A 25,535-nucleotide genomic window follows, 5' to 3' on the forward strand; every position below is an offset into this window, starting at 1 on the left:
TACAAATTATATATATATATATATCTTCGTAGTTAATGGTAACTTTCACTCCCCGCCAACCACCCTACATCTGGACTAATTTCAGAACACAGAAAAGGTGAAAGCAATGTCTGGAATTTCTCAACTGTCCAGTTATTTCCAATCGAGTGCATATGGCCTCTTGTGTTCCCTCTCCTCTCACACCCTCTTTGCACAAGCTGAACATTGTGTCATGAAGGTAAAGTTAACACTGTGCCCATTAACACACACCAACCATCCTGGCTTCAGCTAAAAATAGGCAGGATTAAGCTCAAGCTGAGATGAGAAAGAGGTGAAGGAGTGAGGGATGAATAGAGGGAACACTGTGCTCCAAATCTAATTCCCAAGGGCCAGAGGAAGGAAGTAAGGGTCTTGGAGAGATAGAAAGAACATTAGGAGGGAGAGCATACAGTAGAGTACGCAAGTACATTAGACACACTGATGTTAAACTGCATCAGTAAACTGATAATTGGTCAATTTTGTTTAACTGTACCCAGTTATTACTCTCTCTCACACTCAGATTCACACTAAAACAAACAGGCATTTAAAATGGACGCTTGCATGTTGTGCGTCATATGGGTCCTTGCCCGAATAGGTGGTGTCGCACTTTTTTTTAGCAACTATTGAACGGAATATGAACTTTAAATATTTTAAGAATAGACAAAGTGCCCAATTGCTCATGTAATACCATTGCAATTTCCACGACAGTGTATTCCGTTGGATGCAGAGAAAGTAACGGAATTGCCTTGCTTTGACATTGAACGAAGACAAAGAAGTTCCTCTGGGAGGTTAGCTGGCTTTCTGATCATTTCGTTTGGATTAGCTGGCTAGCAAGCTAACAACAACCCTGATTCAAGTGAAATTACCCAAAACAGGTACAGTACTATTAACGATCTGGGTACCAATCGACTTTGTAGCGGGGGGGGGTTCAAATCAAATTGTATCGGTCACATACACATATTTAGCAGATGTTATTGCGGGTGTAGCGAAATGCTTTTTGAACGTTTTCCGTAATGAATACACCCCATTTGTCTTCATGGGTGAAACATTTCTGGGAGAAAACACATTTGCCGACTATTTCTCTGTGCTCTAGCAGAGAAACCATGGAGGAGTCAGCAAGCACCATAGAGGTCACTGTGAAGACCCTGGACTCACAGAGCAGGAGCTACACTGTCCGTAGGGAGGTAGGCTGTGACTTCCTGTTGTTATTGTTGTCTGCTTTTGTCTTAATCTGAAATCCAACTGAACATATCAGTTTAGATTCCAGGCTACTCCTATGTGGCCTATATATTGTACACTTATGAGTGGGAAATATATTTATTCAGCTCTGTACTAGCAATGCACTGAGCCTCCAACCTCTCCCTCAGTTGACAGTGAAGGAGTTCAAAGAACACATAGCTGCATCAGTGGAGATCCCAGTGGACAAGCAGAGACTAATCTACCAGGGCAGAGTGCTGCAGGATGAGAGGACACTGAATGAATACAGTGAGTAAAAAAGCCAGCAACTATTCTATTCTATTCAAAGGACACAGTAAGTAATATACTACATACATACTCTCTGATCTTTTGTAAAACAGCAAAACAGTTAACATTGCTAGACATCTTGTGTTATTGAGAATGTACATGAGAGCACCTTGCTCCAGTAACCCCCGAACTTCTCCTTCGCTGTCCTCCTCTCTCTTTCTCTGTCCTCCACTCTGCTTCTTTGTCCTCCACTCTGCTTCACTCTGCTTCTCTGTCCTCCACTCTGCTTCTCTGTCCTGTCATCCTCTGCTCTTATTCTCTGTCCTCTCTCCTTCTCTGTCCTCCACTCTCATTCTCTCTCCTCTACTCTCATTCTCTCCTCCTATGGCCTCCTCTCAGATGTGGCTGGTAAGGTGATCCACCTGGTGGAGCGTGCTCCTCCTCAGACCTCCCAGTCTGGCGGTGGGGGAGGAGGAGTGTCCTCAGGTGGAACAGAGGGAGGTGCCACCACCACCACCTCCTCCCAAGGAGGCCCCCAGGACCGCAACGGGAACAGCTACGTCATGCTGGGAACCTTTAACCTGCCCGTCAACATCATGGACCCTCAGCAGATACAGGTGAGTCAAGGTTGTGTGTTGGTGTGCAGCTGTGTCATAGTCTTTATTCAGAAAAAATATTGAGCACCTAAAAAATGTATTGAATCAAACCGTTTTAATCGGTACCAAATGTGTCTGTAGGATTTGTTGAACATCGAGTGTATTAACAATGAAGTAATACAAGTGTAATAACTGTGGTTTCCTTGGAAGATGCAAGTGCAGCAGATGATGGCAGGAGTGGGAGAAGCAGGAAGGAATACCAGAGTCAGCACCAGCACTCGAGTAAGTCTTCCTTATTACTGTCATATACATTGCCTTCAGAAAGTATTCAGACCCCTTGAATCTTTCCACATTTTGTTACATTACAGCCTTATTCTAAAATAGATTATATAAATAAAAATCATCAGCAATCTACGCGCAATACCCCATAACGATGAAGCAAAAACAGGTTTTTAGAAACGTTCGCAAATTTATTAAACATAAAACAGATACCTTATTTACGTAAGTATTCAGAGACTCGAAATTGAACTCTGGTTCATCCTGTTTTCATTGATCATCCTTGAGATGTTTCTACATGTTGATTGCGGTCCACCTCTGGTAAATTCAATTGATTGGACATGATTTGGAAAGGCACACACCTGTCTATATAAGGTCCCACAGTTGACAGTACATGTCAGAGCATAAACCAAGCCTTGAGATCAAAGGAATTGTCCGTAGAGCTCCGAGACACGATTCAAGGCACAGATCAGGGGAAGGGTACCAAAAAATGTCCGCAGCATTGAAGATTTCCAAGAACACAGTGGCCTCCATCACTCTGGAAGAAGTTTGGAACCACCAAGACCCTTACTAGAGCTGGCCGCCCGGCCAAACTGAGCAATCGGGTGGGAAGGGCCTTGGTCAGGGAGGTGACCAAGAACCCAATGGTCTCTCTGACAGAGTTCCAGAGTTCCTCTGTGGAGATGGGAGAACCTTCCAGAAGGACAACCATCTCTGCAGTACTCCACCAATTAGGCCTTTGTGGTAGAGTGGCCAAATGGAAGCCACTCCTCAGTGAAAGGCACTTGACAGCCCGCTTGGAGTTTGCCAAAGGGCACCTAAAGGACTCTCAGACCATGAGAAACCAGATTCTCTGGCCTGATGAAACCAAGATTGAACTCTTTGACCTAAATGGCAAGCATCATGTCTGGAGGAAACCTGGCACCATCCCTACGGTGAAGCATAGTGGTGGCAGCATCATGAGGGGATGATTTTCAGCGGTAGGGACTGGGAGACTAGTCAGGATCGAGGGAAAGATGAACGGAGAAAAGTACAGAGAGATCCTTGATGAAAACCTGCTCCAGAGCGCTCAGGACCTCAGACTGGGGCGAAGGTTCACCTTCCAACAGGACAACGACCCTAAGCACACAGCCAAGACAACACAGGAGTGGCTTTGGGACAAGTCTCTGAATGTCCTTGAGTGGCCCAGCCAGAGCCCGGACTTGAACCCGATCGAAAATCTCTGGAGAGACCTGAAAATAGCTGTGCAGTGACACTTCCCATCCAACCTGACAGAGCTTGAGAGGATCTGCAGAGAGGCATGAGAGAAACTCCCCAAATACAGGTGTGCCAAGCTTGTTGTGTCATACCCAAGAAGACTCGAGGCTGTAAGAGCTGCCAAAGGTGCTTCAACGAAGTAGAGAGTAAATGGTCTGAAAAAGTATGTAAATGTTATGTTTCATTTCTCATTTGTAATACATTTGCAAAAAAAAGACCAGGTCATCTGATGCAGCACTCCATCACTCTCCTTCTTGGTCAAATAGCCCTTACACAGCCTGGAGGTTTGTTGGGTCATTGTCCTGTTGAAAAACAAATGATTGTCCCACTAAGTGTAAACCAGATGGGATGGTGTATCACTGCAGAATGCTATGGTAGACATGCTGATTAAGTGTGCCTGGAATGCTAAATAAATCACTGACAAAGCACCCCAAAACCATCACACCTCCATGGTTCACAGTGGGAACCACACATGCGGCGATCATCCGTTCATCTACTCTGTGTCTTACAAAGACACGGCGTTTGGAACCAAAAACCTAAAATTTGGACTAATTAGATAAAATTTTGAGCCTGTGATCGAATCCACAAATGCTGATGCTTCAGATACTCAACTAGTGTAAAGAAGGCCAGTTTTATTGCTTCTTTAATCAGAACAACAGTGTTCAGCTGTGTTAACATAATTGCAAAAGGGTTTTCTAATGATCCATTAGCCTTTTAAAATGATAAACTTGATTTAGCTAACACAATGTGCCATTGGAACACAGGAGTGATGGTTGCTGATAATGGGCCTCTGTACTGCTATGTAGATATTCCATAAAAAATCTGCCGTTTCCAGCTACAATAGTCATTTACAACATTAACAATGTCAACACAGTATTTCTGATCAATTTGATGTTATTTAAATGGACAAAATAATGTGATTATCTTTCAAAATCAAGGAATATGTGTACACATAGATATGTGTCTATTACATTACTATTAGGGTATGTTTATGATCTGTCTTGTTTGTAGAGCAATGGTTCAGTGGATGTGCATATCAACGTTGACCAATCAGTGCAGAGCGAGCCCAGGATGAGGCTGCAATTGGCTGAGAACTTGCTAAGGGATACCCAGTCTCTGATCCACAGACTGGAGGTACAGTAACAACTTGCATACTATGCTATGTTATGCTATTATTCTATATTATACAGAAATCTATTTTTAGTGCCTAATTTACCTTTTAGACAACATGTTTGTGTTTGCAGGGTCAGCCCAGTGGTGTTCCATCTCAAGCCGAGCCGGAGACATCTCAGTCCACCTCCTCCTCTTCCTCCTCCTCATCCTCTTCTGCTACAGCTGCCACTGCAGGAGCATCCCAGCCTATGGACACCTCCCCTCCTGCTCCTGCTCCACCACCTCCCCCTCCCACCTCCTCCAGCCAGACAGAGGGACCACCCCACCCCGGGCCCAAGTAAGTGCTCGGGAGGGCACAGCGTAGTGTTTCAAATAGAATCAAAATGCATTCTCCTGTTTCATGCCTACTGAACACATACCTCTCTCTCCCTCTCTCTCTCTCTTTCTCTCTCTCTCTGCTTCATCCACTCCCTCCCCAGCCACCCCAGCCCAGCAGCGCTAGTGGAGGTGTTGTCAGAGGTGAGGAGGGTGGAGGAGAGGCTTCGTCCCTTCATAGAGAGAACTCACTCCATCCTTGGGGCTGCCACTTCAGCAGACTACAACAACAACGTAAACACTACAACTCCATTATATTCAGTTGCACAGCAACTACCTCTTCAACCCATGCAACACATTATCACACTGTTTTTACTTCAAACTTAAACTCCTGTTACATATTCGTCCTTTAACTTCAATGGTGTCCATGAGAAGAAAAGTTACAACATAAACTGTGCCGCAGAGTTGAGTTAGTCTTCTTGAATAGGTCAGTCACAGTGCTGCTTGCATGAGTGAAATGGAGCCCCAAACAGACTTGAATAAACCACATGTGAATCAGTCACCACTTTGTTCATCTGTCTTCACAGACCCAGGAAAGAGAAGAGGACCAGCACGTTCTCAACCTGGTCGGGGAGTCTCTACGTCTCCTTGGCAACACCCTGGTTGCCCTTAGTGACCTACGTTGTAACCTGGCCACTCCTCCCCCCCGTCACCTCCACGTGGTTCGGCCCATGTCCCACTACGGCTCCCCCGTCCTGCTGCAGGGTGGTATGCCACACCACACCCCCATACCGGTAGGTCACTGTGTGGAGAGAGTCCTCCACATACACTCTCAGTAATTTTAGCACCAGGTTCTAAAACTAAACCTCACTGGTTGGTGGATTCAAATTCAAAATCACCAGCCATTCATACTTTTTACCAGCATTTAGCTGTAGGTCTTTTCAAATTTAACTTTGTACATGCACATTTCCATTTTCTTGGGACGTTACTAACTTGACTTGTGTCTTCAGATAAACCTTGGAAACCTGGGGAACCTCGGAAATTTGGGAACCACAGTCACCATGACGTCCAATGGGAGGCATGCAGCCGAAGGCTGGGCCCAAACATCTCAGGCTCCTGGCCAGTCAGAGGGCCAGGCCCCGCTTCCACAGCCCAATGCAGCCAATCAGCAGCCAATTCAGGGCCAGGGGGCTCCGCATGTCATCAGAATCACCCACCAGACCATGGAGCCTGTGGTAATGATGCAGATGAACCTGGATGGTGAGGGAGGGGACACGTTTGTTATTTTCTCTCTCTCTTGCTCTTGGCTCATCTTGGAGTTGTCATGCCCTAACTGTGTCTTTCATGCGTACCAAATAATCAGTACATTAGATAATCATTCCAAACCGAGAGAGACCATAGTCATTGTTGATTTCCTGTAGGAAACTTATAGGTGTGTCTGAGGAGAGCTGTAATGTAGCAAAAGCTTGCATACCCAGTATACATATTCAGAGTTGTCAGTTAATGTCTCTCGGTCTCTCTCTTAGAATCTGGCAGCGGCCCTCAGGTCCAAGGACAACCGATCCCTATGGGTACTGGACAGCCTGGTGAGTGCTTTTGACTCCTACATCACACTATGTTCATTATGGTATATACACCAGACCCCTATACCACAGTCTCTGAACCACTAGTCCCTGGGATGTTGCTGACCGTTATATCAACTATTTATCTCTGTACTCTCTCAATCTGAAGGTGCTACTCCAGTCCAAATCGCAGGCCTTCCTCCAGAGTTCATGCAGGCCATCGTCCACCAGATCTCTCAGCAGGCTGCTGCCATGGCAACCGCTGCTGCCACGGGTCACCCCGGGCAACCAGGAGTAGGCATCCCCGGGACCACCCCCAGCTCTGACACCTCTGCCCCCCCTCACCCTCACGGGCCTCTGCCCCCTGGAGCCAGGGTGGTGATCACGCACCCCTCCTTCTCCCCCCACATCCCCCAGCCTGTGGGCACCAGGGGCACCACCATCAACCTCAGGGCTTCAGTGCCCCCTGCTGGCGGGCAACAGAACCTTCAGGTGAGGAGAGGGGCAGAGATGGAGAAGTCTGTGAGGAATGACTTTGGTCTCTTATGTCCTTGTGCTGTTGTACTTTGACAGGGGTGGCCAATCCTCCTGGAGAGCTACTGGTTTTGCAGACTTTTGTTTCCGGCCCTGCTCTAACACACCTGATTCAACTAATCAACTGATCTCTTCGTCCATTTCTTCTCTTCTTCCAGGGCACACCTCTGGCTTCCTCTCCCCTAACTCAGATGATCAGTGGTCTGGTTGGACAGCTACTGATGCCTGGACAACAGATGCCTGGACAACAGATGTTTGGACAGATGCCTGGACAGCAAGGTGAGTGATTGATTGGTTGATTATTATAATGGGTGAATGATGGGTTTTATTTTGTAGTGTTCAAAGAAAATGGACAATGAATCAGAAGTCTTCTTTTTCCCAGTTCCTCCAGGTGATCAGACATCCACCAGCTCCTCCTCAGCCTCCCACTCCTTCTCTTTCTCCACCTCCTCCTCTTCATCCTCTTCTGCCTCCTCCTCCTTCTCCTCCTCCAATCCCGTCCCTCCCCACCCCTCCTGTGGGGCGAACACATCTGGCCAGACCACCACCCACACCACCAACACCACTTCCATGGGCCAGCCACCGGAAGGGGTCGCCGAGGCCAACCTAGCCCAACTCCTGGGCTCCCTACTGGGTGGAGCTAGTGGGCCAGGAGCCCCTGGTTCTGGAGCTAACCCACACATCACTGTGACCGTACCTGGAGTCCCAGGGTTCTTCCAGGGAATGTCAGACTTCATCCAGGTCAGAGAGGAAATTATTGAACCGTATTGGTAACTCTTATAATCAATGTGACTGAAAAGTAACTCTTATAATTATGTAATTACTCTGTTATCACGCTGTAATAGAAATTGAAGTAGTCCTAATTAGTAGTAGTCGTAATTAAATTAGTCCTAATTAGTAGTAGTCGTAATTAAATTAGTCCTAATTAGTAGATGTCAAAGCTGCCGCAATTAGGCCGAAGCCGCCGCAATTAGGTCAAAGCCGCCGCAATTAGGCCGAAGTCGAAGCCGCCGCAATTAGGCCGAAGTTGTCTGAATTTGTCGAAGTTGTCAGAGGTCGTCGGAAGTCGTCAAAATTTATAGAAGTCTGAATTAGTCGGAAGTTGCCTGAATTTGTCGAAGTTGTCGGAAGTAGTTTCAAGTTGTCGAAGTTGTCTGAATTTGTAGAAGTTGTCTGAATTTGTCACAGTCATCGAAATGTATAGAAGTCTGAATTAGTCGGAAGTTGTTGTAATTAGTAGAAGTTTGTTGTAATTAGTCAAAGCTGTCGTCATTAGTCGAAGTTGTGGTCATTAGTCGAAGTTGAAGTAGTCACAATTAGTAGAAGTAAACTCTAGACAACTAGATGACTGTGCAACAAAGTGTCACCCAGTAGTTACCCAATAGTTCCTCTCCCATTTCTAGGCTAACCAACCCATCTTCTCCCGACCCTCACCCGTACCCCTACCTGGCCAGGAGCCTCCCCCTGGCCAAGGCACCCCTAACCCCCCTCACCAGGCGGCCCCTGGGGGTGGAGGGGACCCATCCCTGAGCCCAGAGTTATTTACAGGTATTGTCCAAGGGGTCCTCTCCACCATGATGGGGTCTCTGGGGGCTCCGCAGGGGAACGGGGAGAGCATCGCTCAGTTCATCCAGAGACTGTCTCAGACCACCAACCTCTTCACACCTGGATCTGGAGACGCTGTCGGTGAGTCACTGACGAAAGTAAAAACCTTCTAACACTTAACTGTTGTATTTGTCTTTCTTGCACTCATACACACTTTTCTTACTAGCACCAAAAAGATAGTGCCTATTTAGATGGATTTACTTGTAATAATGGGGAAATGTGGTTGCCTTACAATATGAGCATTCAACTTAAATAGGTAAGTGTTTCTGGTTCAAATCGGCTGCCAAATGACTAGAATATACAGTTGAGGTCCGGAGTTTACATACACTTAGGTTGGAGTCATTAAAACTTGTTTTTCAACCACACGTTCTGTCTGTCTCCTAGAGATGAACATACTTTGGTGCGAAAAGTGCAAATCAATCCCAGAACAACAGCAAAGGACCTTGTGAAGATGCTGGAGGAAACAGGTGCAAAAGTATCTATATCCACAGTAAAACGAGTCCTATATAGACATAACCTGAAAGGCCGCTCAGCAAGGAAGAAGCCACTGCTCCAAAACCGGCATAAAAAAGCCAGACTACGGTTTGCAACTGCACATGGGGACAAAGATCGTACTTTTTGGAGAAATGTCCTCTGGTCTGATGAAGCAAAAATAGAACTGTTTAACCATAATGACTGTCGTTATGTTTGGAGGAAAAAGGGGGAGGCTTGCTAGCCGAAGAACCCCATCCCAACCGTGAAGCACGGGGGGGGCAGCATCATGTTGTGGGGGTGCTTTGCTGCAGGAGGGACTGGTGCACTTCACAAAATAAATGGCATCATGAGGAAGGAAAATTTGTAGATATATTGAAGCAACATCTCAAGACAGCAGTCATGAAGTTAAAGCTTGGTCGCAAATTGGTCTTTCAAATGGACAATGACCCCAAGCATACTTCCAAAGTTGTGGCAAAATGGCTTAAGGACAACAAAGTCAAGGTATTGGAGTGCCATCACAAAGCCCTGACCTCAATCCTATAGAAGATTTGTGGGCAGAATTGAAAAAGTGTGTGTGAACAAGGAGGCCTACAAACCTGACTCAGTTACACCAGCTATGTCAGGAGGAATGGGCCAAAATTCACCCAACTTATTGTGGGCAGCTTGTGGAAGGCTACCTGAAATGTTTGACCTATGTTAAACCATTTAAAAGCAATGCTACCAAATACTAATTGAGTGTATGTAAACTTCTTACTCACTGGGAATGTGATGAAAGAAATAAAAGCGGTGATCCTAACTGACCTAAAACAGGGATTTTTTACTAGGATTAAATGTCAGGAATTGTGAAAAACTGAGTTTAAGTGTGTTTGGCTAAGGTGTATGTAAACGTCCGACTGTAAATGTAAAAAAATATATATTTTGTATAAATCTACACCTGTGATAGCATTCTTGGAAAAGTGAAAGAAGACCGAAGTGTCTTAGTTTTTGCTGAACATATTCTTTGACCTCATCTCTCTGCAGGGTTCTTTGGGGACCTGTTGTCCCTGGTGTGTCACAGTTTCTCCATGGTGGACATGGTGTTGTTACTCCATGGTAACGCCCAGCCAATCAGCCGGATCCAGCCCCAGCTCACTGAATTCTTCAACCAGCACTACCTTCAGGGTCGAGAGCCTACTGACGCCAATATCAACGTGAGTATCTTTGCTCTACTGCCAGCTGCTGTTTTAATGAGAATCATGACATGAAATTGGCACAGTATCCTCTCCATTTGCAGTGAACTTTATTAAGGCCAATGTTTGTGGCATCTCACCTCAAAAGATTAGAAACTGAAAGCACTATGTTTTGTCTTTTCAGGCAGCATCTGTGGACCTCATCAATGATCTGGAGGAGTACATAGCAGAGAGCTTTGTAAGTCTCCCACTCTCTGACTATTAAATTGTCACAAAATGTTTAGAATATTGTAATATTGTACAGTACCCTGTCTCTCTCTCAGGCCACAGTGACCGTGAGAGAGGGTGTGGACATCATTCAAACCAACATCACTTTCCTTAGACAGCAGTTCACCCGCGTGGCCACACACATCCTACGCTGCACAGGTAAAACACTCAAACCCCTTGTAAAGCTTTTATATACTGGGTCCTACACATTGTGACCAAACTGGTTTACCGGACTACTGTCAACCCTAGTCTAGTACCTACGAGCAGCATGACTGTAAATCTGTTGCTGGTGTTGTGTGTCTCTACCTCTCTGCAGACCAAACGTTTGGTCACCGCCTGCTGCTGCTCTGCACCCAGGGTCTGTTTGAGTGTCTGGCTCTCAACCTTTACTGTCTCCGAGGGGAACAGAGAGCACTCACCCAAGTCATCAACCACCGCATCGTTAGTACACTCCTCCACTACTCTATCCACTCTACTATTTGATAGACTTGAGTGTTTCCCAACCCGGTCCTCAGGACCCATAGCCGGTCAACAACATTTTCCCATTTCAGTACAAGCTAGTTGCTAAACTAGTCAATGAACGAATCAGTTGAATCCCATTGTATCTGGTAGGTTGTGGGTTGAGTCCTGGTATATCTGCTTGGTGTGTATGATGTAAAGATCTATACATGTTTTCTCTCTCCTCTCTATGTCCACAGAGGAGGATGTCAGCAGAGGTCAACCCCAGCCTGGTCAACTGGCTGACCAGTATGATGACCATGAGACTCCACGTCATCCTGGAGCACAACCCAGTCACTGAGAACCACATCCAGCACTATGTCATCCACACACAGAGAGCAGAGCCTGGGGCACAGGCTGGACAGCAGACAGACACACAGAGTGTGGAGGTGAGTGATTGTGTGTGTGTGTGTGTGTGTTTGTGGTCAGTCTTTCCAGGTGTTGTTATCTGAGGGTTATAAGGACACTGCATGCTTGGGCTCGCCTAGAAAAACATCTGGTAATACCAGGAAATCAGCAAGGAACACGAAGTTCAGACAGCTTTGAGGACATGGTTATCTTTGTCTTCAGACAGTACAGCTAACCTTAGTTAACCTACTCTCCTCTCTCTACCTATCTAGATGGATGAAGGTCTGTCCCCAGCCCCGGCCACCACTGCAGAGGAGGCCATGGCTTCATCAGGGAACAGACAGGAGGTCGGAGCATATCCCGAGGTGACCGCCCCCTCGCAGAGAGCATCATCAGGGGAGACCAGAGGAGCTGTTGCCATGGCAGCAGGAGGAAGGGAGGAGTCTGGAGGAGACGTGGAGCCCTGGGCAGCTGCAGTGCCCCCTGTAAGGACATAGGACCTATGCTTTATTGTTTAGGGGTTAAGTGCCTTGCTCAAGGACACAATGGCTTCTAGGATACCTAGAATTCCCCAGTCAGACATGGGATTTGATCTTGTGACTATTCGGTTACAGGCCCACCTGTTTAACCACTGAGCTGTGTGTTTGGGTTCATCAGGAGTGGGTTCCTATCATCAGACATGACATGCTGTCTCAGAGGAAGATGAAGGCTCAGCCCCCTCTGTCTGATGCATACCTCCACGGGATGCCTGCCAAGAGGAGGAAGGTGAGCTGTCCATCTGCTTAGAAACCTAATGTGCCATTGTAAATTATAATTAATAATTTGTCATGAGGACGCTATGCCCATTAAGTAATACCGGGCCAAGGAATATTCTCAACAGAAAGTCTGTAGTCTGTATACCTGGTTATTCTAACAGTGTTTCTATAGGAATTGAGAGACAAACATTTTGATACGGAAGAGGGGAATTAGCGTTTATCGTTGGACAATTTTGTGTAATACCTCCCAATTTCAAAACATATTATTCTCCTGTTTCGTGCCTACTGAACACAGCTCTGGTTAGTGTTGACCTGTTGTTATCCCCCTCTCGCAGACCCACCAGGGTGAAGGCCCTCACCTGTCCCTGTCTGAGGCAGTGAGCCGGGCGGCCCGTGCGGCAGGAGTCAGACCTGTCACTACCCCAGATAGCCTCCAGGGAGAGCTAGAGGAGCCAGAGCTTCAGGAGGCCTACCAAGAACAGGTAAATCCAATCACATGTACAGTGCATTCGGAAAGTATTCAGACCCCTTGACTTTTTCCACATTTTCTTACGTTACCTTATTTTAAAATGTATTACATTTGTTTTTTTTCTTCATCAATCTACACACAATACCCCATAATGGCAAAGCAAAATCTGAAGTATTCAGACCCTTTACTCAGTACTTTGTTGAAGCACCTTTGACAGTGATTACAGCCTTGAGTATTCTTGGGTATGAAGCTACAAGCTTGGCACACCTGTCGTCTTGGCTGTGTGCTTAGGGTCGTTGTCCTGTTGGAAGTTGAACCTTCGCTCCAGTCTGTTGTCCTGAGCGCTCTGGAGCAGGTTTTCATCAAGGATCTCTCTGTACTTTTCTCTGTTCATCTTTGCCTCGATCCTGACAAGTCTCCCAGTCACTGCTGCTAAAAAACATGCTGCCACCACCATGCTTCACCGTAGGGATTAGAGGTCGACCGATTAATTGGAATGGCCGATTAATTAGGGCCGATTTCAAGTTTTCATAACAATCGGAAATCAGTATTTTTTTTTTACACCTTTATTTAACTAGGCAAGTCAGTTAAGAACACATTCTTATTTTAAATGACGGACTAGGAACGGTGGGTTAACTGCCTTGTTCAGGGGCAGAACGACAGATTTTTACCTTACGAGGAGCCTGCCTGTTACGCAAATGCAGTAAAAAGTCAAAGTAAGTTGCTAGCTAGCATTAAACTTATCTTTATAAAAAACAATCAATCAATCAATCATAATCACTAGTTATAACTACACATGGTTGATGATATTACTAGTTTATCTAGCATGTCCTGCGTTGCATATAATCGATGCGGTGCACATTCGCGAAAAAGGACTGTCGTTGCTCCAACGTGTACCTAACCATAAACATCAATGTCTTTCTTAAAATCAATACACAGGAGTATATATTTTTAAACCTGCATATTTAGCTAAAAATAAATCCAGGTTAGCAGGCAATATTAACCAGTTGAAATTGTGTCACTTCTCTTGCATTCATTGCACGCAGAGTCAGGGTATATGCAACCGTTTGGGCCGCCTGGCTCATTGCGATCTAATTTGCCAGAATTTTACGTAATTATGACATTACATTGAAGGTTGTACAATGTAACAGCAATATCTAGACTTAGGGATGCCACCTGTTAGATAAAATACAGAACGGTTCCGTATTTCACTGAAAGAATAAACGTGTTATTTTCATGCTCTGCATGAATAACGCTGCGTCGAGGGTGGCTGTTGTCGATGTTTTCCTGGTTCGAGCCCAGGTAGGAGCGAGGAGAGGGACGGAAGCTATACTGTTACACTGACAATACTAAAGTGCCTATAAGAACAACCAATAGTTAACGGTATATGAAATACAAACCGTATAGAGAGAAATAGTCCTATAATTCCTATAATAACTACAACCTAAAACTTCTTACCTGGGAATATTGAAGTCTCATGTTAAAAGGAACCACCAGCTTTCATATGTTCTGCCATGTTCTGAGCAAGGAACTTAAACGTTAGCTTTCTTACATAGCACATATTGCACTTTTACTTTCTTCTCCAACACTTTGTTTTTGCATTATTTAAACCAAATTGAACATGTTTCATTATTTATTTGAGGCTAAATTGATTTTTTAATTATTGTTATTATTAAGTTAAAATAAGTGTTCATTCAGTATTGTTGTACTTGTCATTATTAGCCGGTAGCGGCTTTTTTTTGGTCCTCCAATAATCGGTATCGGCGTTAAAAAAATCGTAATCGGTCGACCTCTGGTAGGGATGGTGCCAGGTTTCATCCAGACATGACGCTTGGCATTCAGACCAAAGAGTTCAATCAGACCAGAAAACCCTGTTTCTCATGGTCTGAGAGTCCTTTAGGTACCTTTTGGCAAACTCCAAGTGGGCTGTCATGTGCCTTTTACTGAGGAGTGGATTCTGTCTGGCCACTCTACCATAAAGGCCTGATTGGTGGAGTGCTGCAGAGATGGTTGTCCTTCTGGCAGGTTCCATCTCCACAGAGGAACTCTGGAGCTCTGTCAGCGACGATCGGGTTCTTGGTCACCTCCCTGACCAAGGCCCTTTTCACCCGATTGCTCAGTTTGGCCGGGTCTTGGTGATTCCAAACATCTTCCATTTAAGAATGATGGAAGCCACTGTTCTTGGGAACCTTCAATGCTGCAGACATTTTTTGGTACCCTTCCCCAGATTTGTGCCTCGACACAGTCCTGTCTCGGAGTTCTACAGATAATTCCTTTGACCTCGTGGCTTGGTATTTTTATTTAATTTTATTTTATTTCACCTTTATTTAACCAGGTAGGCTAGTTGAGAACAAGTTCTCATTTGCAACTGCGACCTGGCCAAGATAAAGCATAGCAGTGTGAACAGACAACACAGAGTTACACATGGAGTAAACAATTAACAAGTCAATAACACAGTAGAAAAAATAGAAAAAAAGAGAGAGTCTATATACATTGTGTGCAAAAGGCATGAGGAGGTAGGCAAATAATTACAATTTTGCAGATTAACACTGGAGTGATAAATGATCAGATGGTCATGTACAGGTAGAGATACTGGTGTGCAAAAGAGCAGAAAAGTAAATAAATATAAACAGTATGGGGATGAGGTAGGTAGATTGGGTGGGCTATTTACAGATGGACTATGTACAGCTGCAGCGATCGGTTAGCTGCTCAGATAGCAGATGTTTGAAGTTGGTGAGGGAGATAAAAGTCTCCAACTTCAGCGATTTTTGCAATTCGTTCCAGTCACAGGCAGCAGAGAACTGGAACGAAAGGCGGCCAAATGAGGTGTTGGCTTTAGGGATGATCAGTGAGATACACCTGCTGGAGCGCGTGCTACGGGTGGGTGTTGCCATCGTGACCAGTGAACTGAGATAAGGTGGAGCTTTACCTAGCATGGACTTGTAGATGACCTGGAGCCAGTGGGTCTGGCGACGAATATGTAGCGAGGGCCAGCCGACTAGAGCATACAGGTCGCAGTGGTGGGTGGTATAAGGTGCTTTAGTAACAAAACGGATGGCACTGTGATAAACTGCATCCAGTTTGCTGAGTAGAGTATTGGAGGCTATTTTGGAGATGACATCGCCGAAGTCGAGGATCGTAGGATAGTCAGTTTTACGAGGGTACTTTGTCTGCAAAGTAGTTGGTGAACCAGGCAAGGCAGTCATTAGAAAAACCGAGGCTACTGAGTCTGCCGGTAAGAATATGGTGGCCAGGTCGATGAAGCCTTGGCCAGGTCGATGAAGACGGCTGCACAGTACTGTCTTTTATCGATGGTGGTTATGATATCGTTTAGAACCTTGGGCGTGGCTGAGGTGCACCCGTGACCGGCTCGGAAACCAGATTGCACAGCGGAGAAGGTACGGTGGGATTCGAGATGGTCAGTGACCTGTTTGTTGACTTGGCTTTCAAAGACCTTAGATAGGCAGGGCAGGATGGATATAGGTCTGTAACAGTTTGGGTCCAGGGTGTCTTCCCCTTTGAAGAGGGGGATGACTGTGGCAGTTTTCCAATCCTTGGGGATCTCAGACGATATGAAAGAGAGGTTGAACAGGCTGGTAATAGGGGTTGCGACAATGGCGGCGGATAGTTTCAGAAATAGAGGGTCCAGATTGTCAAGCCCGGCTGATTTGTACGGGTCCAGGTTTTTGCAGCTCTTTCAGAACATCTGCTATCTGGATTTGGGTGAAGGAGAAGCTGCGGAGGCTTGGGCGAGTAGCTGCGGGGGGGGCGGAGCTGTTGGGCGAGGTTGGAGTAGCCAGGAGGAAGGCATGACCAGCCGTTGAGAAATGCTTGTTGAAGTTTTCGATAATCATGGATTTATCGGTGGTGACCGTGTTACCTAGCCTCAGTGCAGTGGGCAGCTGGGAGGAGGTGCTCTTGTTCTCCATGGACTTTACAGTGTCCCAGAACTTTTTGGAGTTAGAGCTACAGGATGCAAATTTCGGCCTGAAGAAGCTGGCCTTGACTTTCCTGACTGACTGTGTGTATTGGTTCCTGACTTCCCTGAACAGTTGCATATCGCGGGGACTATTCGATGCTATTGCAGTCCGCCACAGGATGTTTTTGTGCTGGTCGAGGGCAGTCAGGTCTGGAGTTAACCAAGGGCTATATCTGTATTTGCTCTGACATTCACTGTCAACTGTGGGACCATTATATAGACAGGTGTGTGCCATTCCAAATCATGTCCAATTAATTGAATTTACCATAGGTGGACTCCAATCAAGTTGTAGAAACATCTCAATGTCGAGTCTCATAGCAAAGGGTCTGAATACTTATGTAAATAATGTATTTCTGTTTTAAAGTGTTAATACATTTGTAAAAATGTATAAAAACCTGTTTTTGCTTTGTCATTATGGGATATTGTGTGTAGATTGATGAAAATATTTTATTTAATCAATTTTAGAGTAAGGCTGTAAAGTAACAAAATGTGGAAAAGTCAAGGGGTCTGAATACTTCCCGAATACACTGTACATTAGTAATAACCTCCAAGTATAGGCGGAACCACAGAAGCATTTCAAAAGTATATGAACCGGGCCTAAACCTAAAAAATATTTGGCTCACTTTCACTCTGAAACAGCAGGGTGAGCGAGATTTTAAAGCGTGGCAACGTGAGACTGACCAACCCTAACCTTGACTCCTATGTTTCTCAGGTGAGGAGTGACATCAAGGAGAGAGTGAGAGATGACCCAGAATTCAGCTCCCAGCGTTTCCCCAACACACACCGGGCATTTTCTCTAGACGACTCCTAAATATTATTGGTCCTCAGGCCTGTCAACCATTCCATCTAGTCAATCACAGTTTTCTCCCTGGATGACTCAAAATCTGATTGGTCGCCACACCTGTCAATAACCCTATCTAGCCAATCACTCACAACCATGATGTATCCAGCATCATGCATCTCAACATCACATCCCAAAACATGTCTGCTCTATTCGTGAAATTTCTATCTTCAACATTCTATAACACGCCCCAGATTCGATTCTGCAACATTCCCTGTGGGTCTGTCATGTCCAGTGAAGAACAAAGAGAAAAGAAAACACAAGAGTCTTGACTTGCTTAAATCCTGCTTTCTCATTGAAATGACACGTATTTAAAACCGAGAAGAGCTTTACAACCGGTCTGTCATCTATCAATGGAAAATGTCAGTCTCTCTGTGGTATCTCCCCTAAAGCACCGCTTTCTCATTCCAACAAACTTGTTTCTAACCGGTTGTGGTCATCTGTATGTCTGGTTGTCCTTAAGGTTTTGCTGTAACTTGTAAATTAGCACAAATTGTACATTGTATTAAGAACGTGATGTAATAATATTCTAGTGATAATGCAACAGCTATTCCTTGTTAAGTAACGAAAACCTTCCGTAGGCTTTTTGGGGGTGGGGGGGGGGGCGTTTAGTTTGGTATCCTGACTAGAGATGAAAGAAGCACAGATTCTACATGTTGACTGGCCTGGTTAAACCAGACTGAACCGTGCGAACAAGTGAAACAGTGGTGAGCGCAACATTGTCTGGTATAATCGTGCTACATCTTTACGTATTTACTTTCAGGATAGAGAGGATGGTAGAGGTTTAGGTGTTAGGGGTGATTGTCATGTCATCAGTGACATTTTGAGTTGAGCTATTTTAAAGTGACTGTGAATACGAGGCTCAATGGTGTTTTAGCCATAATTATGTTAAGTTGTAATAATAACTGCCATAATCAAGACCATGATAAAGACAAGTCTCGTTTTATGCCATTGTATTTCTTTCTAGGCGACCACGGCTGTCATTTCTAGAACCTGACTGTTGTAAAAAGTTGAATGCTATGTAACCTGTGAACATTGCTTTAAAATAAATTGTCGATGTCGAAAAGCTAACTTTGTGAAATAAGGGATTTTTTAATATATTTTTTTCAACAATTGATTGACTGACTGACTGAGCCCTCGGCTCTTGCAGAAATGTAAATATGATTGAAGTTGTCAGATAAGTGTCTGGTGCGGTCCTTTTGAGGTGTTACGGTGCTAATGTTGGGTAGGATGATAGGACTCAAGTCAAGAATATCAGCAGATACACATTTCTAATCACTAGTTTTATTCACACATACATAGCCAGGTTATTGCAACAACAACAAACACACGTCACTAGAAGAGAATGATTCATTGTCATTTTTTCCATTACGATTTTTGTACTGATTGAATTTTACTGATACTAAAGAGTTCGGTAACACGTTACTTGAAGGGGATAAAACCTTAATGAAAGAGATCGTAACAACTTTACAAGTGTTCCAGTATCATTCATAACAACCTTCATAACTTATTTATTCAACGTCATTCATGAGGTGTTATGAATGCCTTACGTATGCCCCTTCAAAGTAAAGTGTTATTGAGTATTAACGGTCATGCTAGATTTAACACATGGCATGCTTTGTCACCTAGTTTAAGAAAGCATTGTAGTCTCAAACACACACATCATGTTGAGTGAAACACATTTTATCAATGATGCAGAGGAAGCTTGAGTCGCATTCTGATGACAGGTACTCAATATTCTACACATACTGCTTTTTTTGCAACTTATAATAACCATTAAATTAAAAGTCAACTGTCATTCCAATCAAGAGTATTGTTTACCGTTCAGAAAATAACAGAGAAGTCTCAGTCCCGAACAGGCAAATGCACGTTTTCAGAAACATGACTCCAGAGTGCTATATACACTATATATACAAAGGTATGTGGACACCCCTTCAAATTAGTGGATTTGGCTATTTCAGCCAAATTACAAACCTGACAGGTGTATAAAATCGAGCACACAGCCATGCAATCTCCATAGACAAATATTGGCAGTAGAATGGCCTTAGTAAAGAGCTGTGACTTTCAATGTGGCACTGTCATATGATGCCACCTTTCCAACAAGTCAGTTCAGCAAATTTCTGCCCTGCTAGAGCTTCCCAGTCCACTGTAAGTGCTGTTATTGTGAAGTGGAAATGTCTAGGAGCAACAACGGCTCAGCCACGAAGTGGTAGGCCACACAAGCTCACAGAATTGGACCGCCAAGTGCAGAAGCATATTAAAATAATCTGTCCTTGGTTGCAACACTTACTACCGAGTTCCAAACTGCCTCTGGAAGCATATAATGACATTCTAGACAAATATGTCCTTCCAATTGAGGAAGGCTCTTTCCTGTTTAATCATGACAATGCTCCCATGCACAAAGTAAGGTCCATACAGAAATGGTTTGTTGAGATCAGTGTGGAAGAACTTGACTGGACTGCAGAGCCTTGACCCCCTATCCTACACCTTTGGGATGAATTGGAACGCTGCCTGCAAGCCAGGCCTAATCGCCCATCCTCACTAATGCTCGTAGCTGTGTGGAAGCAAGTCCACACAGCGATGTTCCAACATCTAGTGGAAAGCCTTTCCAGAAGAGTGGAGACTGTTATATTAATATTATTAATGCCCATGATTTTGGAATTAGAGGGTCATTGAGCAGGTGCCCACATACGTTGTCATGTAGTGTATGTCATGCAACTGTGTTGCAATGTCAGGGACATGAGCTGAGGTCAGGTCAAACATTAACTGCAAGCCAGCCAGTCTGCAGCTGTCTCCTCTCCCTGACAGCCAGTTAGCCATCCAACATGGAAGGACATTAGCAGTTTCCAACTAAGGTACAAATGGGGTTGTGAGTTAAAGGTACAGCAATGAGGACATGAGATTTAAGGCTCTTCAAAATAAGATTGTACAGGGACAGAGAGACCGACACATCATGCATTAGTATTAGGTTGCTTTATGCCACATGGATGCTATCTCGATGACTTTCCACTGGCACACAGAGATCAGAGGGTCTGTTAGAACAAGGCCCACATTGAGTCATGGCAGGCCATAGATAAGACAACTTCAACTGGCTATATGGAATGGGGTCTAATCTCTCCATATTAAGACCCCCTGGCCTCAGTAAAGGGTTTCTTGGGCTGTGTGCAAACTGTTACATCAACAATGCATTCACCAGTGACAACTGTATTCAACGGAAACCAGTGGCAAATGTGTGCCCAGTTCCCAGGCACGCTTGACTGCCCCATAGGCTGAGAACACATGAAACACAAAATGACTGATTCCAATAATGACTCAATTTAACTTTAATACTAAGCTTGCATGTCTTCAATTTTTTTTTTGCATTTAACAGTGTCTTCATGTAAGGTAGTGAAAATAGGGTTGTCCAATAATATATGCCATTTAGCAGATACTTTTATGAGCAGCAGGCTATGTGCATGGTGAGCGTTTAGGCCCAAAGAGAGGTTCAACATCCCACAAGCAGTCACTCAGTGCCGTGCGATCATTTGTTTGTGCGTTAACAGGGTACTGATCAAGGTACCAACTCAACTTATTGGATAAACTGAAGTTCTGGATTGCATATGAACTAAAATATTAGCGGCTATTTGAATGCTGTGGGAGTCCAGAGAGAGAACGGGTTTGGAAAGGTTTATTTTAATTAAAACATTTCCCCCAGAGCAGGCGCACAATAGGGGGAGATTGTACGGGTGATCAGGGATAAACAAGTTGTTTTTCTGGACAACATTGATCACGTTTCCCCTCTCATGGTACACACATGCTCCTTCCTCTAGACCCTCCTTTCTCTCAGTCTCGGCTCTGTCGGAGGGAGGAGAGCAGGGGGGGCAGGAGGTTGAGGGCCGGCCGGTGCTCCTGGACCCCCAGGGCCACAAGGGCCCCCGCTAACAGAGTGGTCACCCTGGGCAGGATGGGCGGCTGGGCCTTCATCATCTGGAGGAAGATGGGAAAACAATACTCAGCAAGTTTGATGTGATCAGTTTAGGCAAGGCAGAGAATCTGATAATATTTCTCAGCAATTTGTAGGCATGTCCATTTCAGAGTCAGAGGAGACAGTACACAACAGGGCCACTCACTTTTTCCACTTTGTGACAGTGTATGAGTCCATCATGGCCAAGGTAGAAGGTGGAGAACGCATCATATGACCTGTTGAAAGACTGTGTTTACTATATGAATGATCAAAAGTAATTAACAATGAAGAGGAACACTAACTAGAACCCCTATCCATTCCAATACCAAATCAATACATTTATATCTGAACATTGTGTAAAGATGAACATATCCCAGTCAGGTTTCTGTACCTGTAGAGGTCAGTTTTGTCCTTGCGGTAGAATCTCAGCAGCAGAGAGAGGAAGGGCAGTCCTCTGACCCTCCACCTGGCCTTGATAGTCCTGTCCTCTGGGTGCTTAGTCAGTTTCAGTACCTCTAACCGGGCCTCAGCATAGTAACAGAGACACAGCAGCCTCCACAGAGACAGGCTCAGCTGGTACAGAACTCTGCCCCTAGAGGATAGAGACAGTATAACTGTATTATAATATAGACCTATTATGGGGGTGTAAATGTGTGTAGTTACATACGTATACATTTCAGGGTTCGGGTCAATTCGATTTCAATTTAGGAAGTGAACTGCTATTGAGTAGCCAGAATGTAGTGTTTACCTGGTCTTGGCATTTAGAATACAGTTGACGAACTCGATATCATTTGTGTACATGGTGTAGTCATGACTCTTCACAAAAAAACTTGGAAGCTGCAAATCAAACAAATGATAATCAATACTAATAACTAAATAGCAGTGTATGCCATCAAACAGCACTCTTTAACAAACAAACCCCTCTTACCTCAATCCTCAGCTTTTCATACATCAAGGCCAGTTTCTCCTCATCCTCCCTCTCTTTGTCGCTGTGTCCCCCCTCCACTGTCTCTCTCTCGGTGTAGCTACTATACAGAGAGGTGTGGAACAGCAACAACTCTTTCTCTAGTCCAATCATATTGCCCGATTTGTCCCCGTAACCAGGTAACGGCTCCATTCCAGGACAGTGGAAGCAGTAAAACCTGGATCCATACATAAATGGAGCAGGACATCCTTCCGTCTCAAACAGCCTTCGGAACGATCCTCTCTCCCTCTTTTCTGCATCATCATGCAGCCATTCTCCCTTGTTCATCTTCCCAACGCTGATGTCATCCTCTCGGCTCCCATCCACAGTGGTCATGGGGAAGAGGAACTCCACGGGCCTACTGACTCCTCTCGGAGCAAGGATCTCACTTAGTTTAGTCTGCCCAAACAGAGGCACCTCCACCAGGGTGTGCTGGTCATCACACTCCCCAGGGACAGTCCGCACCAGCACACACAGGCTGACAGTCTCTTCCCAGTCCTCGTCCAGGCCCGGGGGCATCTGGCTGTGGCTGGCATGGTGGAAGGGGTGTGACAGGGATGGCTGCTTGATGTTCTGGTACCTCAGACTGTTGGGGGGAACCAGGGCCCATGACGCGCTGCTGAGAGGCCGAATCTGTCCACTCCACTGCACATCCAGCGCCTGCAAATTCACATAGGACAAGTAAAGATTTTCCATAAGGTGCTCTTATATAGCATGGTCCCAGACTTGGATCCAGCCTTGCGTTTATTCAAATAATGAATGTAGGCCTATCTGTCGAGACAATACCTGTGCAAGACTCCAGCACTGTTGCTTGACTGGTTGCCTGTTGCCATGGCTCCTCACACACCCCGCCCACAAGGCGAGGGCCCCTCTACATGCAGCCATTCAAGACAGGGGGTAGGGTGTAACCCCAGTCACCAGGGGACACCCCAGACAGTCACCAGACCATCATGCTACAGCCACCCAAAGGAAGGACCAGCTCTTTATCTTCTTGGTCCCCTCTCAATCCCAAATAAGAAACCTAGATAAGGGGGGGCAGTTGAGGGTAAACAGTTATTTTTAGACCATCGTCTCAAGGATATGTCCATATGATCATATGGCCTGGTGTGTGAATGTGTAGGCTCCTCAAGGAACAGTTGTGAGTTCATGCATAGGTTGCTAGGCTGTAAATCAAGACCCATGTGACCTTCATACTACTGGCATTCACTGCTATGCCAGACAGGTATACATACGGTACGCATAACACATACATGCATGCCTATACCATGACAAAGGTCAGATCTAGCATCCATGGAATTTCACAGATTGGTTTTGTTTCCAAATACTCAAAATTCTAGATATGGAAGAGAACTTCAATGAGGTGGGAATGATTCAATACATGTTTAAATGTCCTTGGAGTTAGTGGTTCAACTTCAAATTCAAATTCAGTATTTGACTGAATTTTCCTAAAAGTTTCCTTTTAAACTTTTTGCCAAATTACCATAAATCAACACAACACAGCCTTGGAAGTGCTCATCTAAGAGCAAAAAGATTTGAAGCATGTCGGTCCTCTTTTACTTTAAAGTTTAACCCACCCCACTTGAAAGATCTTTTTAGAGCCAGTGTTGCCAACTTTGCTGCTATATTTAGGAGTATTCAGACCCCTCTAGCAATTTTTTTTTTTAAAAGCGACTAGCGACAAACTTAGCGACTTTTTCTGGTGTTATTGGAGACTGACATGAAAGCACGTATCCTTCCTACTCTTCTCAACGAGCAGCAGATGCGCGCAGCAGTCCCTCCCAGCTGCAGTCAGAGCAGGAGATGTTCACCCCTCCCGTCGAATCGCGTATGTGGGAAGCTGGCTGATCCCGCCCTGGCTTATATTCAGGGTGGGATGTAAATGTAAAAAACTAAACTAAAAAACGAAGTAACTACGCCAGAGTCTCTCTTCTGGGTCACTTTTGCAGGTCCCAAGCCCGGACAAAGGAGGGTTGGAATTGTGACATAAAAAAAACAAGAATGACAGAAGTTCATTTGTAGTTCTAAACATATTTAGGGTGTTTTTTACTCACTTTTTTTGTCTCTCCCACGACCTTATTGCTCTCTCCTACAGTGTCCATCACAATTACATGCACATGGCCAATTATGCAAATTAGGTGATATCATTTAGCGACTTCTAGGACAGCCAATACCAACTTTCCTTACTGAGGAGTTGGCAACACTGCCCATGACAGTGAGTGGTGGAAACCGCAAACCACGAGATCGTAATTGATACTCAGACGTCTCGTCTTCCCAATAACACAGTAATTTGGTACATTTTAACTCGATAACTACAGTAGCGAATATCGTGATGTTTCTTCTATAACTTTAGAACCCTGATGTTGATACATTACATAGAAAAAACGTACATACCTAACAGTACGTGTTTGTCATTAAGACAAACGATATTTACTCATGACTGCAGAGGCAGAATAGATTGCAACCCATTTTTCTGGCAGCTACAATATTATACAATACTATGATGTAACATTTCACGTTCTAGACTTTATTAAACGTGAACTGACATTCAACCTTTGGTAGCCGAGTGGATTGGTTGGACGATTAACAATCGTACAGACACAACCAGAAACAAGTGAACCATGCAGCAACTGATGTTATGTATGGAAATACATCATTGATTGACGAATATAGGGACCCCTCAATGCAGTTGTAAAACGCACTCCAACGTTCTACAACTCGCTAACTTGTTAGTTGATAAGCTAGCAGCTAGATCACATGTCAGCACAACATTGGGTTAGCTAGGAGCTAGCATGTTACCTGTGTCAGAAGCGGATTGGATAGAAATTGCGATGAGTCAGTTTAGCAAGGACCAGATGATAATCCTCCAAGTCAGGTACTTTACTTTTATTTCCCACGTAATGTTACAAAATTGGAAGTTATCAAACGTTACACAAATGTCATTCCATTTCCCAATGTCCTTGTCCAGCAGCAACGCGCCTCACGCAAGCGTATGAACGTTTCTAGAAGAAAAACCGCCACACGTCATACACCGGCGTAGCTCTGATTGGTGGAGAATGCATATTTCAGTCTGACTATACTAGTATTAAAT

General features: G+C 44.8%; 2 protein-coding genes across 5 annotated transcripts; one reads left to right on the forward strand and one right to left on the reverse strand.

Annotated features, from left to right (window-relative positions):
• The first annotated feature begins 303 nt into the window (after nt 1–303).
• LOC110488113 (large proline-rich protein BAG6) lies at nt 304–18,611 on the forward strand. Of its 4 annotated transcripts, none has more exons than XM_021560138.3 (24): nt 304–893; nt 1,115–1,202; nt 1,386–1,503; nt 1,882–2,099; nt 2,289–2,360; nt 4,623–4,745; nt 4,856–5,061; nt 5,204–5,333; nt 5,627–5,833; nt 6,050–6,299; nt 6,566–6,625; nt 6,771–7,093; nt 7,294–7,414; nt 7,518–7,876; nt 8,590–8,821; nt 10,235–10,404; nt 10,568–10,621; nt 10,707–10,809; nt 10,967–11,091; nt 11,349–11,537; nt 11,769–11,981; nt 12,154–12,261; nt 12,587–12,733; nt 17,412–18,611. In XM_021560138.3, exons 2-24 carry the CDS (start codon nt 1,122–1,124, stop codon nt 17,508–17,510), a joined length of 3,708 nt encoding a protein of 1,235 aa, XP_021415813.2. In that variant the 5' UTR covers nt 304–893; nt 1,115–1,121; the 3' UTR covers nt 17,511–18,611. The 4 variants fall into 4 exon arrangements, with proteins under 4 accessions (XP_021415813.2, XP_021415811.2, XP_090083964.1 ...); XM_021560136.3 differs by having other exon boundaries at nt 344–893; nt 1,112–1,202; nt 8,539–8,821; XM_090227838.1 differs by having other exon boundaries at nt 344–893; nt 1,112–1,202.
• Nucleotides 18,612–18,804: 193 nt separating this feature from the next.
• LOC110488116 (uncharacterized) lies at nt 18,805–25,531 on the reverse strand. The gene is made up of 7 exons (XM_021560144.3): nt 25,244–25,531; nt 23,234–23,468; nt 22,412–23,107; nt 22,232–22,320; nt 21,875–22,075; nt 21,650–21,719; nt 18,805–21,506 (listed from the first exon to the last, which is right to left on the reverse strand). The coding sequence occupies exons 2-7, from the start codon at nt 23,330–23,332 to the stop codon at nt 21,363–21,365; spliced, it is 1,299 nt and encodes a 432-aa protein (XP_021415819.2). The 5' UTR covers nt 23,333–23,468; nt 25,244–25,531; the 3' UTR covers nt 18,805–21,362.
• Nucleotides 25,532–25,535: the final 4 nt, after the last annotated feature.

The sequence above is a fragment of the Oncorhynchus mykiss genome, chromosome 30 (assembly GCF_057628025.1).
Source record: "Oncorhynchus mykiss isolate SJ-2025 chromosome 30, ASM5762802v1, whole genome shotgun sequence".
NCBI classification, from domain to species: domain Eukaryota; kingdom Metazoa; phylum Chordata; class Actinopteri; order Salmoniformes; family Salmonidae; genus Oncorhynchus; species Oncorhynchus mykiss.

What these genes read in the sequence shown, in the direction of transcription:
- LOC110488116 (XM_021560144.3), bottom strand. Translation starts at nt 23,332, where the DNA reads ATGGCTGCATGTAGAGGGGCCCTCGCCTTGTGGGCGGGGTGTGTGAGG. An exon ending in ATGAAAAGCTGAGGATTGAG is followed by an intron (nt 22,321 to 22,411) that starts GTAAGAGGGGTT and finishes TTTGATTTGCAG; the next exon opens with CTTCCAAGTTTTTTTGTGAA. An exon ending in ATTCTAAATGCCAAGACCAG is followed by an intron (nt 22,076 to 22,231) that starts GTAAACACTACA and finishes TCTATCCTCTAG; the next exon opens with GGGCAGAGTTCTGTACCAGC.
- LOC110488113 (XM_021560136.3), top strand. Translation starts at nt 1,122, where the DNA reads ATGGAGGAGTCAGCAAGCACCATAGAGGTCACTGTGAAGACCCTGGAC. An exon ending in GAATGTCAGACTTCATCCAG is followed by an intron (nt 7,877 to 8,538) that starts GTCAGAGAGGAA and finishes TCCCATTTCTAG; the next exon opens with GCTAACCAACCCATCTTCTC. An exon ending in AAGTCATCAACCACCGCATC is followed by an intron (nt 11,092 to 11,348) that starts GTTAGTACACTC and finishes CTATGTCCACAG; the next exon opens with AGGAGGATGTCAGCAGAGGT.